Below are 16,702 nucleotides of genomic sequence, written 5' to 3' on the forward strand. Positions count from 1 at the left end.
CTTTGATGGCAATATTCCTCAATTTCGGAGACGAAGCCCCATACAACACTCACCATTCAGCTGCATTATAAGTTACAAGTGTACAAGATTATTTATGTTCCAAAACACTTAACACTTGTACAAGTAACATGCTAGAATTTGGATTTCATACCACGATCAGTATTCGTACAACCTGCATATGCGGCGGGAGCCCCAAAGATGCCTAATGCATCCCCGAATTCTTTCATCTATAAAAAATTTACAAATAGGACCCTAGTTAACAACCATTGTACTGAAATTTAGATTCCTATAGTATAATAGTAATAGTAGTACAAAACTAACCTCAGTATTGGCTTTGTCTTGTAGATCAGGGTTTGATTGTAACTTGGCAACCACATGCTTTACTGTTTCTAGAAGATCTGGATCCAATGCAAGTCTCTTGCTGTACTGATACCTAGGGCTTAAATAGTATGTTGAAATGTGACAAAACATATTATTGTCAATGTGAACATTAATGCATTTTTATATCATATAAAAGAATGTCTTCAGCTTTGCTTACTAGCATTATGCAACGTATGCGAAAGCTGGCGCTCCCAACGGTCTTCTATTATTTCCACAAATTTCCTACTTCCACGTGGGTTGGCAACATAGACATTTGCCTTCATAATTGCAATAGGAGCCCACAGGCTTGGCAAGGTGGGTTTGAAAGCAGAATCCACCAACTTCAACACGCCAACAATTGGTGCCAAGATTTTAACCACTTTACCCAATTGTGTCCAAAACTCCTCTGATGAAATGGTTGTCTGTGCCTCCCTACCACCAGCTGATCCTGCTTCCCTCCAACCAAACCAAAAAAGAGTTGGAATCTAGGGTTGTTCATCATTATAATTCGGGCCTTCTTGTAGTTACTTCCATTGTCATTCACAATCTGAACAACATTTTGTATCCCAACTTCTTCCACAACATCCTTCAAAAGCTTGTAAATATATTTTGCATCCTTTCCTTGGATGCATCAATAGACTTCAAGAAAATGGTTCTACCATCACAATAAACCATAAAATTGATGATGGATTTTCTTGTTGGCCCTATTCAACCATCACACATTATGGTTACCCCATAGCTCTTCCACATAACTTTTAACTCATCAATATATGCTTTCAACTCAGCCTTCTCCTTAGGCAAATATACATTCATCACCACATATGCAGTCGGCCCCTTTAGCCCTGGACTGGCCTTAGCCACAGCATCAAGCATCGGCCGGTAATAGGGACCTGTGGTGGCGTTTTCTGGGATGCTATAAAATAACATCCACTTAGACACTGCCTCCCCAACATACTTAAACACTGCCTCCCCAACATAAGCCTTCATGTCTCCCCACATCCCCTTTATCTTACCTTCTTACTACCATTTTTCCCATACGCACGGGGATCCTGTCGTAACACGGGGTTTACACGAGGTGGAACCACTGGAGATGAAGCTGGAGGTGGGGCTGCCCTTGTACTCTGTGATCACCTGAAGGGCAAAGGGATCTATGAAGATCCACTGCCTCCAACTCTAGATGGACTAGCTCCTCTATGTCTACGCCTTTCCGTCTCCTTATAAAGACTCTGTCGGCTTAATGCTTTCACCTACTGCCATTGCCTGACCTCTTGCTCAGTTTCTATGTCATTAGGCACATACAACGAGTCATCACTGTCATCATCACTATCATCATTATATCGATGCACAGGAGCATGTAGTGCCTCCTCAAACTCTATCCTCGACTTCTCCTTTGCCGCTTTTCTCCTATTCCCCCCTTCATGTCTTCAACTATGGCCATGGCAATATGATTAGGCACTTCTATGCATCTAACCACATCTGAGGAATTTCCAACCAGATGTTACTCAAGTCTTATGGCCCCACCACCTATAAACCTCTTATGACAGTAGTTACATTTTATATGCCTCTTAACGCCATCAACCGGCTTTCCATGTTTCCATGGAATCTCTCCACCATCACGACTACTATCATGTCTCCCACCTCCTCTCCCTCTTCTCCCGCCTTCCTCATCGCCTCCTCTAGCCATTTTATGTCACCCTAATGCTGATGCATAGAAAAAATAATGTCATTATTAAATTACAAGTATATGGTAGCTGCTTATATTTTATTCTTACATAAAACTATTTTATAAAATATTTTAATGACATAATACAACAATATCAAAGATGTTATAACATAACAAGCATATACTACTCTCCAAAACACTCTAATATTAATCTCTTATTTTTCTTTTATTTTTAAAATCAAACAGAAATTTTTCGCTATTTTTAAAATTTTCTAATTATTAATCTATTTTTCATATTTTCAAAAATTAAAATAAATAATTACCGGCTGGAAAAAAATTTCACTCCGATGGAGTCGTAGAATAGCCATTGGTGACTAACATATATATAGTTGACGACCATCAAAGCAATATTTAGCATAAAAAGTAACAATTTATGTTAATGGAAAATGAATTTTTAAACCAGAAAAATAAAAAATAAAAATTCGATCCGTGAGGTCATAGATCAGCCTCTAATGGTCTAACATATAAAAAATCTACAAGCATCCAACAAGTATTAATGTACTATTTCAAAAAAAAATGGTTTTAAAGAAAGAACTTAACCTTCCTTAAGCTTTGAATGTATAGATCTTCCGGTAGGAGTCCAATAGAAGTCAAAGAGCATGATGATGTGGCTAATTAGAGGACGGAAAGAGTGTTTTTCCTTCAAAATAGGCTCTTTGAACCGAAATCACCGAGATAGCCGAGACAGACGAGATGGAGTAATTATGTTATGTGGGTTATACCATTTTTGCGAGATACCGAAATTTCGGTATTCGACCGAAATGTTCTACAACCCCCATTTCATAGGTACATTCGTTTCAGTCAAAAAAAAATCCACCAAAATTTCAGCAAGATTTCAAACCATGTCTACAAGTTGGGCATATGTGATATCCATGGTTCAAGAACTCGGCAAGTTCTCAGCGAGATCTTGTTTTTCTGAAAAAGCGAGTTGTTCACACAGGCGAGGTAGAAAAACTACAATATCTCGAGCGAGATCTCGGTCCAATAACTCGTCTCGAACCATTGCGGTTCATCTCAGCCCATTTTTGGGCCAAACATGGCTTTAATAGGTCATGTTTCGACTCGACCTGACAAGATTTCTCGCTGGTTCACCTCTTTTTTTCCTCTAGCTCCCATTTTTAGAGAAAATCAACAACAAAAAAAACTGTGGGACATCTATTCTTTGGCTGGGATCTTCACTCTAAGTTGCGTTGAAGCCAAGATATCAAAGATTGGTGGTGGCTTTTCCCCTTAAGAACACTCTAAGGTAAAAATTTCTTCCCAAACCCATTTTTTTCAAAGTAACATCATCAAATCTTGTTTCTCACCATTAGTTTTTTTATATGTCATGATACTAAGAGTGATCTATACATCCATAGAAGAAAAATTAATTCTGTTTTTAAATTAATTGTTTTATTTTTCTGTTACAATAAATGCTTTTCTTAGAAAAAAAATTGGAAAAGTTTGGTACTCATTTTTTTATATGTTGGTCACCAAAGGCTGATCTATAGCCTCATGGTGGCCATTTTTTTTCAGCCAATAAATTAATTAATTAATTTTCTGAAATATATAATATATATTAAATAATTACAAAAAAATCAAAAAATTATGAAAAAAAATTCTGTTTTCAATGGAAAATATTGCAATATTGTGTAAATATTGTTTATATATTTTGAAATGAAAATGGTGTTATTAGTTGCACTCTAGTATACTTTATTATGAACTTTGATTTATTATTAATAAAAAAAATGATTTAAAATTACAGAAAATATTATAAAAAGTATGGGATTAATATGTAATAACTACATGTTATTGAGTAGCTCTTAATGCATGCATTCTTTACAATATAGTGTTTACGTTGAATAGTTACTATTTACTAATTCATGCACAAACACTTATGTAATAGTGTTGAAGACTGAAAGTTGGGGAACAATGTCTCCTTCTCATGGTGGTGATATTGCATGGTTACATGGGGATCCTATGTCCGATGATAAGAAAAGGTCAAGGTGTAGGTATTGTCAGAAGATGATAAATTCTGGAGGTGCTACTAGGTTGAAGCAGCATTTGGTAGGGGGTATAAGGATGTTGCCAAATGCCCCCAAGCACCATATGAAGTCATAAAAGATGTACAACGTAGTCTAAGAGGTGGAAGGTTAAAGAAGGTAGAGAAACAAAGGTTGGACCAAGAATTCGATGAGGCAGTCTTAGAGAGTCATCCTCACCCAACAACAGTGGATGTTGACTCTGATGACTCTAATAGTGATTACAACCCAGAATCAGGTATGTCAAGGGCAGAATGGAGAGAATTGCAAAAATTTAAGGCACCAAGCTCGGTCTCGCATCAAATAGAAAAGGTTAAGCGGGTGGAGATGAAGAGAGGAGCAGGTGGCTCTGGTTTTAGAGCAGCTGGGTTAGATGTGCCTCCCACAGAGGGAAGAATGAACAAGAAGCAAAGGAATGTGGATGTGCCTCTAAGGAGAGCTTAGAGTGTGAGGGCTGCCACACCCCCATCATCACCCCGAAAAGATCCTGATGAGAGGCAAGATCCCTTGTTATTTAGACAGCAGCATACATATCAAAGAACCATAAAGCAAGCTTGGGGTACATGGAAACAACATCTTGGGAATACAATGTCAAAATTTTTTTTTTATAATAGCATCCCAGCTAATGCTGCACAAGGGACATATTACCAGGCCATGATTGACACTACAGGAAGGGCTGGTCCAGGAACAAATGGGCCCACTCCTTATGAGCTAATGAATGTTTATTTGCCTCATCGGAAGGAGTTAGATGAGTATATTAATGGCTTGAAGACACAGTGGGCATGATATGGAGTTACTGTGATGTGTGATGGTTGGACTAGACCAATTAAACAGTCCATCATCAACTTCATGGTGTATTGTGATGGGAAGACTGTATTCTTAAAGTCTATTGATGCATCCAAAGAGAAGAAGGATGCAATGTACTTATACAAGTTGTTGAAGGATGTTGTCACAGAGGTGGGGCCTGAGAATGTTGTTCAGATTGTCACAGACAATGGGAGCAACTTTAAGAAAGCGGGGGAGAGACTAATGAACTGAAAGAGCAAAAGCATCCACCTTTTTTGGACACCATATGCTGCCCACTCCGTTGACTTAATGCTTAAAGAAATGGCGAAGAAGTCTTTGGTAGCAGGTGTGGTTGAACAGGCGAGACAAGTGACCACATTTTTTTACAACTATGGATTTGCTCTCTTTGTTGAGGGACAAATGCGTTGGAGCTTTCAAGATAAAATGGTTGGTTTGAGATCCATGTTTGCCAGTAAAGAGTGGTTTGGATGGAGGGAATCGGGTTAGCCAGGTGGTATCGTAGCATAGACCACCATCTCTAGTGAAGGATTTTGGCAAGATGTGAAAAAAGTTCTTCTTATATTTGGCCCAATTGTAACTGTCTTGAGGTTGGTAAACTCAGAGAAGCAGCCTACCTTACCATATGTGTATACTGCAATGGATAAAATGAAGGAAAAGGTGAGATCATCTATCCCTAGGGCTGCAAAATCCTACACAAGAATTATTGATGAGAGATGGGATAAACATTTGATGCATCCACTGCATAAAGCTGGTGAGTTTATAAACTTAACTATTAAAGAATTACTTTACACATTACAGTTAATGACAAGTTACTTATGGAATTTGCAATGTATTATCTCAATCCTAAGTACCACTACAAGCACGATCTAGGAATGGATGATGAATTGATAGAAGCAGTGGAGCTTGTGGTGGCAAAGTTGGACCCTAAAGCTAATTTACAGGCAGCATGCAATATTGAGGTGGATTAATGTTTAAGATATATATAGACTTCTAGCTTCCTAAGTGTTGAAGTACATACTGTATTGTGTATTAACTTGTATTCAATGTTTGAAATATGTGTAGATGAAGGAATTCAGGGATGCTAATGAGAGTTTTGGTAGGGCAGCGGCAGTGGCTGGGAGACAAACTACTATACCTAGTGAATGGTGGGTCCTATATGGAAAAGATGCACTTAACTTGAGGAAGATAGCAATCAAGGTGCTCTCCCAAACTTGTTCTGCATCTAGATGTGAGCGTAACTGGAGTACATTCTCACTGATCCACACCAAGAGACAGAACCGACTGGGTCATGCAAAGCTGCAGCAATTGGTGTTTGTGCATTACAACATGAGATTGAAAATACAGCATATACGTCGAGGCCAAGAGGGTAGCAGTGAGCCAATTGAATTTGCTAACATTTTCAAAGAAAACTCAGATGAGGAGGATGATCCCTTATACCAATGGGTGAAGGATCGAGGTGAGCCACTTATGGATCAGCCTGGGGGTAGGCCCGACCCCATGGTAGCTAGTCAGGTGAGTACGGACGTGAATGAGTATATGTCTCAAGAGGACCGTGTGCTTTCACAGGTACCTAGGCCTTTCGAGACCCAAGCTACTGGAGTTGATGTGGAGCCTGAAACTGTTTGGTCACAGTCCAGTGATAATGATGATGGTGGTGGTGGTGGCGGTGGTGGTGGTGGTGGTGGTGGTGGTGGTGATGGGGATGGTGATGGTGATGGTGGTGGTGATGGGGATGGTGATGGTGATGGTGATGGTGATAATGATGGTGATGGTGATGGTGATGGTGATGGTGATGGTGATGGTGATGGGGATGGTGGTAATGATGGTGGTGATAGGGGGTTACACGAGAGGTACCATTACACTGAACCGAAGCAAGAACAAGTGCGGTTCACAGGAGAGACTCAGTTCACTCATGCCACACAGGACATGGACCATGGTGCACGTTCACCAGCACCCGCACCCACACCCTACAGGAGAGGCTCATGTTGTCGATTCTTAGCTGATGGAGAGGAGCAGGATAGTGTGGACTTCATAGACATCTCTGTTAGAAGCTTGAATGACATACTAGGAGGCTTAAGCATGGAAAGTGGTACTGATATTTGTATTCTTGGGGAGCCATTTGATGCACCTTCAGCTATATATGGCACAGGGACAACCGGTTCAGACTATAGTCATTATAGTCAATTTGGCCAGTGTGGATACCCACAGCTACAGGCCAGCTCTTACCCCTCTGCCACTAAATATGGGGGTCAGTCACACGACTCATTCCCAGATTGGGTCAGGTTTTGTGGATAGCATCTTCAAGGCTCCAGAGCCTCAGCCCCAGCCATACATGGTGATTCCTGTTCGTCAAGCACCAAGTAGCAGCTATGGATCGTGTTCCAACTCATTTAGTTTCAGAGATATTTACCCAAGGATTGGGTACCTCCAGTTTGTTGGCGATGATGTTTATAGGGTTGTTGTGGCTGACTTTGAGTATTACTTCCGTCAAACTATGACATGGCCAGCCTTTGTGATTCAATCAGAGCAAAACATACTTCGACATCAGCAGACAGCAGCAACAACATGGAGGCTATGATAATATGGCTCGTCACTCATTTCAGTACTAGGAGTCTTGGTTTCTAAGATGGAGATGTTATGTACTTTATGGCTTTATGTTTACTTGCTATTTTGTTACTTGTTAGTTGTTACTTGTTATGTTACATTATTACTTGTTAGTTGTTACTTGAATGTATGTGATTCATCAATCAGCAATAAGAATTAGAAATTATGGCTTTTATACATTCTAATGATTAAGTTGTGTTTGCCTTCAATAGGGCCCCCCCTTAGGCTCCCTCTCTGGGCCGACCTGCTTTCCTTTGCCCCCTCCACTGGTCCCAATCCTTGGGGCATTGTGGGACAATTCAATGTCACTCGTTATAGTCACGAAAAGTATGGAGGAAACCCCATTGATTCCTCGTTTGTTGACTCTTTTAACGATTGTATTGAAGATTTAAATCTTACCGATCTCCGTTGGTCGAGTGCTAAATATACTTGGCATAACCGGAGATCTGGCTGAGGAAGAGAAAGAGGCTGCCTTTAAGTTATCTCTGGCTCTAGCTCTGGCTCAAGAGGAATCTTTCCTTCGCCAAAAAGCCCGCATCAAATGGCTCCAGCTAGATGATTCCAATTCTGCCTACTTCCATCATTCCCTTAAATCCATAAACAATACCAATGCCATCCCCAAGCTTATCTCCTCTACAAGGGCTGAGCTCCTTAACCCAGATCTCATCAAAATTGAAGCAGCCTCTCACTTTCAGAGACTCTTCAGTCCCCCCCCTCTCACCCCCCCCCCATTCCCCCCAATCTCATTAACAAATTTATCCCCTCTGAGCTTTTCACCCTCCTCCAATCTATCCCTAATGATGAGGAAATCCTGGAGGTTATTCTCTCCCATAAGGCCAATAAAGCCCCTGGTCCTGATGGATTCAGCATGGGATTCTTCTCCTCTTGCTGGAATGTCATTCATAATGACTTCATCCATGTGGTGCGTAGTTTTTTCTTGAATCCTAACCAAATTGGTGGGATCAACCACATTTTTCCCTGCCTAATCCCTAAAAAGGATGGTGCAGAGTGTATGAGTGACTTCAGGCCCATCTCTTTGTGCAACCTCCTCTACAAATTCATTGCCAAAATCCTAACCAATAAGATCCAAAAAGTCATTGACTCCCTTGTTAGTCCAAACCAATCTACCTTCATTGCTGGCAGGAATATCTCTGACAACATCCTTCTCTGTCATGAGATTGTCCACGGTTTTTACCGTAAGTCTCACTCCCCTACTGCCCTCCTTAAAATTGACATTCACAAAGCCTTTGACACGATTAGTTGGGACTTCATCTCTAATGCGATGACTCTCATGTCCTTCCCCCCCTCCTTAGTCCATTGGATCCGCACTTGCATTTCCACCCCTCGCTTTTCTGTCCTTGTGAATGGTAGTCAGGCTAGGTACTTTACCTCTGGCCAGGGTATTCGCCAAGGATGCCCCCTATCCCCCTCCTATTCTCCTTATCCCTTGAGGTCCTTTCCCGCCACATTTAATCTACTACTAACCTCCATCTCATTTCGCCCATTCCCAAGTGTAAATCTCTCCTCTCCCATTTGGTCTTTGCTGATGACATCATGATCTCCTCCAAGGCAAACGTCCGCTCCATCTCCACCATCATGGACTCCCTCCATTCCTTTGAATCTCTCTCAAGTCTCAGCATCAACCTCCTCAAATCCAACATATTCCTCTCTGGTGTTCAGCCTGATGTCCAAGACACCCTCCTTGATATCTCAGGTATCCCGATTGGGCACCTTCCCATTAAATACCTGGGCCTTCCCCTCATTTCCTCTAGGTTGTCTTCTCATCACTGCACCCCCTCGCTTGACCAGCTGAGGAAAAGGCTCCAACTTTGGAAAGGCAAGCTCCTCTCCTTCGTTGGCCAACTCACTCTCATTAGATCGGTCCTCCAGTCCATGTACCTCTATTGGTCTGGTACCTTTATCCTTCCTATCTTCGTGATCAAGTCTTTCGAAAGACTTCTGTGCTCCTTTCTCTGGAAAGGTTCTGACTCCCCCCTAGTTCCTCCGCCCTATCAGCTGGAAGAAGGTTTGCTTTCCCAAATCAGAGGGAGGTCTAGGGATTAGGAGAATCAAAGATGCTAACTCTGTCGAGAGCCTCAAGCTCATCTGGAAAATTGTGTCCAAGCACGAAAGCATCTGGGTAGATTCGATCCATGCTAGGCTCCTTAAGAAACTCTCTTTGGACTACCCAGCACACTCCTGATGCCTCTTGGATCTGGTATAAGATCCTTGATCATAGACCCATAGCCCTCTCTGCCATCTCCTTCTCCATCGGCAATGGTCTGTCCACTTCTCTTTGGAAAGACCCTTGGCACCCTGCCGGCATCCTCTCCCACTTGGTTTCTCCCAGAATCATCTACTCCTCCGGCCTCCCTGCCAACGCTTATGTCTCCTCTATTCTCTCGCCCTCGAGTTGGTCCCCCCCTCTTCTCATCCTCCCCTTCTTGATATCTAGTCCACCCTCCTGCCTCTTCCCCCTGGCCATCGGGGAAGAGAGGACAAATGCACTTTGCTTCCTTCCTCATCAGGAATCTTCTCCTTTGCCTCCGCTTGGTCCCACATCCGTTCCTCCCCCCCTTGTGGTGCCTGGGCACAAGCTAGTCTGGTTCAAAGGCCATATTCCTCGCCAAAGCTTCACCCTCTAGCGCTGGCTTTCCAACTGCCTCCCCACCCAATCCTTCCTCATTCATCGGCAGATCCCTGCCAACCCCTCCTATTGTCTCTGCTCCCAGGGTGTTGAGGATATCCCCCACCTTTTCTTCTCTTGCCCTCTTTCTTCCTCCGTCTAGAAGCACGTCCTGTCCAAGTGTTGGCCGGGCAGGAGGTCCATTCTTCCCTTTTCTAGGGAGTGGATTTGGATGGACATGACCTTCTCGGGCCCTTCCATCTGTGATACTATTGGAAAACTGGCTTTCTCTGCAACTATCAATCATCTTTGGATGGAGCGTAACATTCGTAGATGGTCCCCCAAATCTCGCTCCCTGGAGGAGATTTGGAAAGCTATATACTTTGATGTCTCCTCCAAAATCCATTCCCTTCATAGCCGCCCCATCGCTTATTCCAGCAGAAATGCCCATATCATCTCCTCTAGGAACCTGAGGGTGGAAACCTTCATCCCTCACCCAGATGCCTCCTAGCCTCCCCTCCCCTCCCCTCTCCCCCCCTCCCCTCCCCTCCCCTCCCCCCCCCTCCCCCCTCTCCTCTAAGGTTGGTTTTTCTGTTTTTCTTTGTTTGCTGATTGTCTTCAGCTTTGTTCCTTTTGTTTTCTTTTGTTTTCTTGGAGCTGGCTTTTCCTTGTTGGCTTAAGCCTTCTCCTCCCCCCCTCTCCCCCTTGTATATTCTTCTTCTTCTTGGTAATGAATTACTTATTCACCCAAAAAAAAAAAAAAAGATTAAGTCGTGTCAAAATGGTGATTGTGGAAGGTGGATTGATGAATATATCATACTAGATGAAGTGTTCAAAGACTCGCTGCATACTTACATAGGGTACATTGTCAAAGTACCATTTTGAGTTTGTTTTTTGCAAATCTGATGTTTCCATTGTGTTTAAAATGGCTAAAATATGGTAAATACACAATTTTAGGGCCTACAAATGCCATATGCCCAGCGAGATCTACTAGCAAGTTTACCGCCCGAAAAATACAAGGTTTCGGCGAGATCTCGCCAAATCTTTTTTTATAGCGAGATGGTTGGCGAGATCAAGCTTTAAAACTTGGTGATATCTATGCACCAACTTGAGGGGGGTGTTCTAATAATGGGTTTTAGGGAAAGTGTCAGTTATCAAACGGATCCTAAGGGGTTTAATGGTCTTTGTAATTTTCTAGAACCTCCTCTTCATTGTTATAAATAAAGAGGGCTGGTGTCATATTAGACACAAGTCATTACCCCATTCAACAATAAATACCTCAATCGTTAGTAATTAACAAAAATAAATTCCTAAACAACTAAGACATAATATTAAAGCATTTAAGGCGAATTCCAATCCTTCTCTCCTAAAGCTATTGGGTGACTTATTCTACACAAAGAAAAGCCTAAGGAGAGTCTACAAGGTTTTCTTTATTATCAGTCTCATTACATAGATATTGAAGACCAAGTGAAGGTGCATCATTCTTTTACTTTGTTGCATATCATTTGCATCACACAATGGTAACTTCATTCCACTTCTTCTTATTACTCATTTGTACCAGAGTTAGGAAACTCTAAGTTGGACAGTTGCAATTAGGCTATACACTAGATTGTACTTAGTTATTGCGTAGGATCCTCTTATCCTTAAAAGAGTAGTAACGTCCCTCCCTACCTAAAAAGAGATTGTAAAGATGTCTCTCTACCTGTAAATGAGATTGTATAGATTCTCTTATCCTTAAAAGATTGTGTAAAGGTTTTCTTTCCTACCTCCTGTACTGAAAGAGAAGAGCTAGTGGAATGCCTTACAAGTGGAACTTGTAAAGAGTGGACCAGACTCAGATTGAGTCGAACCACTATAAATCTTAGTGTTGTGTGATTGTCTATTTTACTATTTCACAATATTTCATTTACAATCACATTTGGGATTCATAAGTTCGAAAAGATTTAAATTTCACTAGCATAACCTATTCACCCCCCTCTAGGTTATTTCAATTGGTATCAAAGCGGAAGCTCAACCTTATAAGACTAATTTGTCTTAAGTGAGTTAAAAACTATGACCTCATCCCAGGACCACCAGAAGGTATGAACGCCTTTAGGCCTCCATGCTTCAATGGAGAAAACTCCTTTTGGAAATGTAGGTTTAAGAACTTTATTTCTAAATATAGTATTCTTGTTTGGAGAGGCATAGAAAATGGACCATACATCGTAACTAAGGACGTAGAAGGAAGAAGGTCCCAAATGGTGAATCAGAATGGACCACCAAAGATTTAGTCCTTATTCAATACAACTTCAGAGCCTTGACCATCATGTAGTGTGCCTTGAACGAGAAGGAATTCAACAGAGTAATCATATGCGATACAGCAAAGAAATTTGGGATATGCTATTGGTTGCTCACAAAGGTATCACAGAGGTAAAAGAAAGGAAAGTATACCAATTAGTTTCTGATTATTAATCATTGTTATTAAGTAAAATGAAACAATTTCTGAAATGTTCACTCGATTTACTAATATTGTTAACAGTTTTAAAAGTTTAGGAAAAACCCATACTAATGCCGAAAAAGGTTAGAAAGATCTTGAGATCTCTACCTATAGCTTAGAGACCAAAGAAGACAGCAATAGAAGAGGCTCATGACCTAGGCAAGATTTCCTTGGACTACCTATTGGAATCACTACAAACCCATGAAGTAGAACTAATGACGGACAAACAAGACACAGAGAACAAAAGAATGACGATTGCATTAAAGTCTTCCCAAGCAACCGAGGAAATTAGCGATGACGATGACGACTTCGACATGGAGAAGGAAAATCTCTCTTATAACAAGAGTCTTCAATAAGTTCCTCGAGAAGACAGGGAAGATGCTCTACAGGAACAAATCCTAAGGAGAAAAAGGTAAATCTAAATCAAAATCAAAATCAAAATCAAAGGAAACTACCACTGATAAAAAGGATATTGTCTTCAATTCTACCCTCCCTCCTCCCTCAACACTGTCCCTGTTGGCCTCTGCCCCCTGGACTTTTTGATACCGAAATTATTAAATGGAAGAATTGTGTTGTGGGTTCTTTCCTGGGCAGTCGTCCTCCGTTTGACATCGTTAAAACCTCCCTCCACAACCAATGGAGACCCTCTTGCCCTCTCTCCACTTTCATGCTCAATAATGGCCTCTTTCTCTTTAACTTCTCTTCCCCTGCCGACAAATAGGTTGCCATTGATGGCAGTCCTTGGTATGTAGGTGAAAAACCTATATTCCTGCAAAAGTGGGATGAAAAAACCTCTTTCCACCGTTCTGAACCTTCTTCCATCCCCCTCTGGATCTCCCTCCCCAACCTTCCCTTCGTATAGGAGAGTCAAACCCAGCCATAGGACACTGCAACCTCCCACACAAGCATCAAGAATGTCTACTCATGAGCGGAGCAAACTATTGGACTAGGGCTTGATCTTGAGATGATGAAGGTCCTACTCAATCTTACCAGTTCAATGACTGGTTACCCACTTTCAACAGTATTGGGGCTTCTAGTTTATAGGTTAGATCAGTAACAAATGGTTCAAAGCCTAATCCATATCTCAAGTTTAAGTAACGGAAAGGGCTAACTAGGAAATGGCTACTCAGTGCAGAGTGAGTGCTGCTTAAAAAAGGCTATTGCTACCAGAATTAGATCCGCCAAGATATCTTGCAGTAGCACGGTGGCATGTCACAATCCCCCAGAGGTTGCACTTCGAGTCTAAATTGATATGATAAAATAGCCTCCCATTGCAATGTTCAGGAACTTCCTGTCTGATTGTTTTATACTAGAGGCTCCTAACTCTGATTCTGAAAATGAAAAGTTGCAAAATCATCATTCAAGGAGTTCTCTCAAGGTTGTGAATTGATCAACAGACCAAATAACTTCTTGAAATCATGTTACATCAACTATGACTCATAATCATAAACTTAAAAGTAGATACTATACAAGTTTCCAAAGCACATTCCTTTATCTTCTTCCCAAATGGCATGTTATCGTAATTTTCGTAAATCAAAACTCCCAATTGCCAAGAAAAAATAAAAATCAATAAATACCTTAAGAATGAGATTCGGTAGCATCTCCCTTGATAGATACCGAGCGACATACGTCGAAGATGAAGGGTTCAGACCAATGCTCTCCAAGAAGGGAAGTAAACCATTATCGCCTTTCCTCTTGGCCATGTAAAATACCTTCCTCTTAAAAGGAAGGCTACCCACGTCTTCATTCTCAATTCTCCAGGACTCCCAAAGCGAATGCTCATCCAAATCACGCACACTATCCATTAACATTTTAACATAATTGGGCGAATTCAAAGCAATCTCAACCGACTCTTCTTTCGACAAGCCAGCTTCTTGGATAATCTCCGAAACAGCCTCTTGTGCTTCGATGAACGATTCGTCATTGGAGTTTCCGCAATGTTCAATTGCGGAAGCTCGTCTAAGAGTATCAGAAAATTGGAGACGGCGAATAGATAAACCAAATGTAGAAGAAGATTTGGCGGGATTAAAGTTTTTTACATGAAATCGAAGGTTACATGAGAGATTCGCTATGTAAATTCCATCATTGGAGACGGTTGCTTTCACAGATTTGGGGATTGGAAAGATGATATTACGCGCGTACATATCTCCGGCTCATGAGACTAAGCAGCTAAACCTTTCCAGAACCCTAGAAATAAATACCCTTCCTGCGGAGGTGTAGGATTGTTATCTTGAGATAAATTGTCGTTGATCTTCCAACGGGAACAGACATTTTCCTTTTCTTTTATGAATGAATGAATTCATTATCAAGAGTAAAAAACAAATGCGAAGGATGGAGGGGACAAAAAAGGAGGTTCAAGATGCTTAGGGTGAGCATCCGTGCATATACCGCAAAGGGTTTCAGCCACCTGATGCTCACTATACCAATACAGTGGCGGCAGATGATTTTATGCCCAAACAAAGCAAACCCTCAAGATGAGGGGGACAAGACCGGGAAAAACCCTAAAACCAGAGGCAACTAGCCAAAAAAATATGAGTAATGGACGTGATAGACATGGGTATGTGTACATGTATGGGGCTAGAGTAACCAAAAAACTAAGTGTTTGGCTTAAAAGGACTATACTCTCAGAGGCAAGGGCAACATATTTCAGAATTAAGATTAAATAATACCCAATTGAAATAGTAGATTTGTCAACAGGTTTTGGAGATAAATAAGATGAAGTCTTGAGTAGCTATGCTTACGCAATTCATGACATCATTCTAATCTTCTCAAGGATAGATATAATGTATACTTAAATTTCTATACATTCATAATTAAATTATCCACATGTTATATCTTTGGTGGACATATATTCATAACAACCATAATGATTCTATGTGTAACAATCTATGATCTGTGTGTTTATGATTAATTGGTCATGTTCCGTCGTAGTGATAGTATAGATTTTTTTTTTTTTTTTTTGATATATATATACATATATATATATAGGTGATGGTGATTGGGGTGAGGTGAACCATAATGGTGTAGGGTGTTGGGAGAAAACAAACTTCTTGGACAATCTTACATAAAGATTTTTACCTAATTTATTGAAGGACATTCACATTCAAACACTAAGAAAAACACTAGCAGAAATAATGCAAGTTCCTAAGAAATTTATTCTTTGTTCAATATTTGCCATTGCCAACTAACACACAAACAAAAAAAAAAATCTATTTTAAAACTTTAATTTTATCGATTTTACATTGAGAAACTAAATCGATAATAGCATTGCAATGTTAGATGAAATTGACCTTCTTAACAAACACAAATAGTCTAAAAATTGTTAACAATCTCTTATAGTCAAATTTTGTTAACTAAAAGGCTTTAACCTTTCATTTTATTTTATTTATTTTTGTTTTTGTTGTATTTTGGTATGATAGGCGATGTTTGAAAATTACATTATGGGAAAGATGATAGAGGATTGTTTTCATTTCTAAGGGGCAATACTCAATACCACGAGCTAATTATGTATTTGAATGTCAAAAAAAGTGAGTGTAATGAGATATCAACAAATTTTATGCAACAATAAATCATTTTGTTTATATTTTGATTTCATGGCCATAACAATAAGAAAAACATGTCATCTTTATTTTATTAGCATTCAAACACAACATAAGTTAATTTTTCTATATTGCAGGATATTGCTAAATCTGATGCGGCAAGGCAAGGATATGAATGTAGTGGATATCCATTGGAGGAGAATGCAAGACAAACTCAATCGATGAAAAATGCAAAGTTTGAAGTTTGATGTATTGATTGTAGGAATTTTTCGAAAGTGGAATGAAAAAAATGACTTATTATTTATGGTTGTAAGAAATTTTTAAAGTTGAATGATAGTAATGTATTCTTATATGGATGTCTGTATTGATTTTCTTTTATGAATTAGGCAATGTATATTAATGTAATTACGGGGACAATTTACAGGTAATATGTAAAATTTTACTAATATAAATATATTATTTTTTTCTTATTTTATATTTTGCGACGTTGCTATAAACAAATTATTATTAAGCTTAGGCGACGGGTAGTAACTGTCGGCATATACG

The 16,702-nt window shown here is 40.2% G+C and overlaps 1 protein-coding gene across 3 annotated transcripts in view; it reads right to left on the reverse strand.

Annotated features, from left to right (window-relative positions):
• Positions 1-15,212, reverse strand: part of LOC122069108 (transcription termination factor MTERF4, chloroplastic-like) — a 42,605-nt gene extending 27,393 nt beyond the window's left edge. Inside the window, exon 1 of one of the 3 annotated variants that reach the window (XM_042633040.1) lies at positions 14,195-15,212. In XM_042633040.1, the coding sequence (XP_042488974.1) occupies positions 14,195-14,761 (567 nt within the window). In that variant the 5' untranslated portion in view covers positions 14,762-15,212. The remainder of the gene's footprint in view (positions 1-14,194) is intronic. The other 2 variants (XM_042633041.1, XM_042633039.1) reach the window with 2 other exon arrangements.
• Positions 15,213-16,702: the final 1,490 nt, after the last annotated feature.

The sequence above is a fragment of the Macadamia integrifolia genome, unplaced genomic scaffold, assembly GCF_013358625.1.
Source record: "Macadamia integrifolia cultivar HAES 741 unplaced genomic scaffold, SCU_Mint_v3 scaffold535, whole genome shotgun sequence".
NCBI lineage: Eukaryota > Viridiplantae > Streptophyta > Magnoliopsida > Proteales > Proteaceae > Macadamia > Macadamia integrifolia.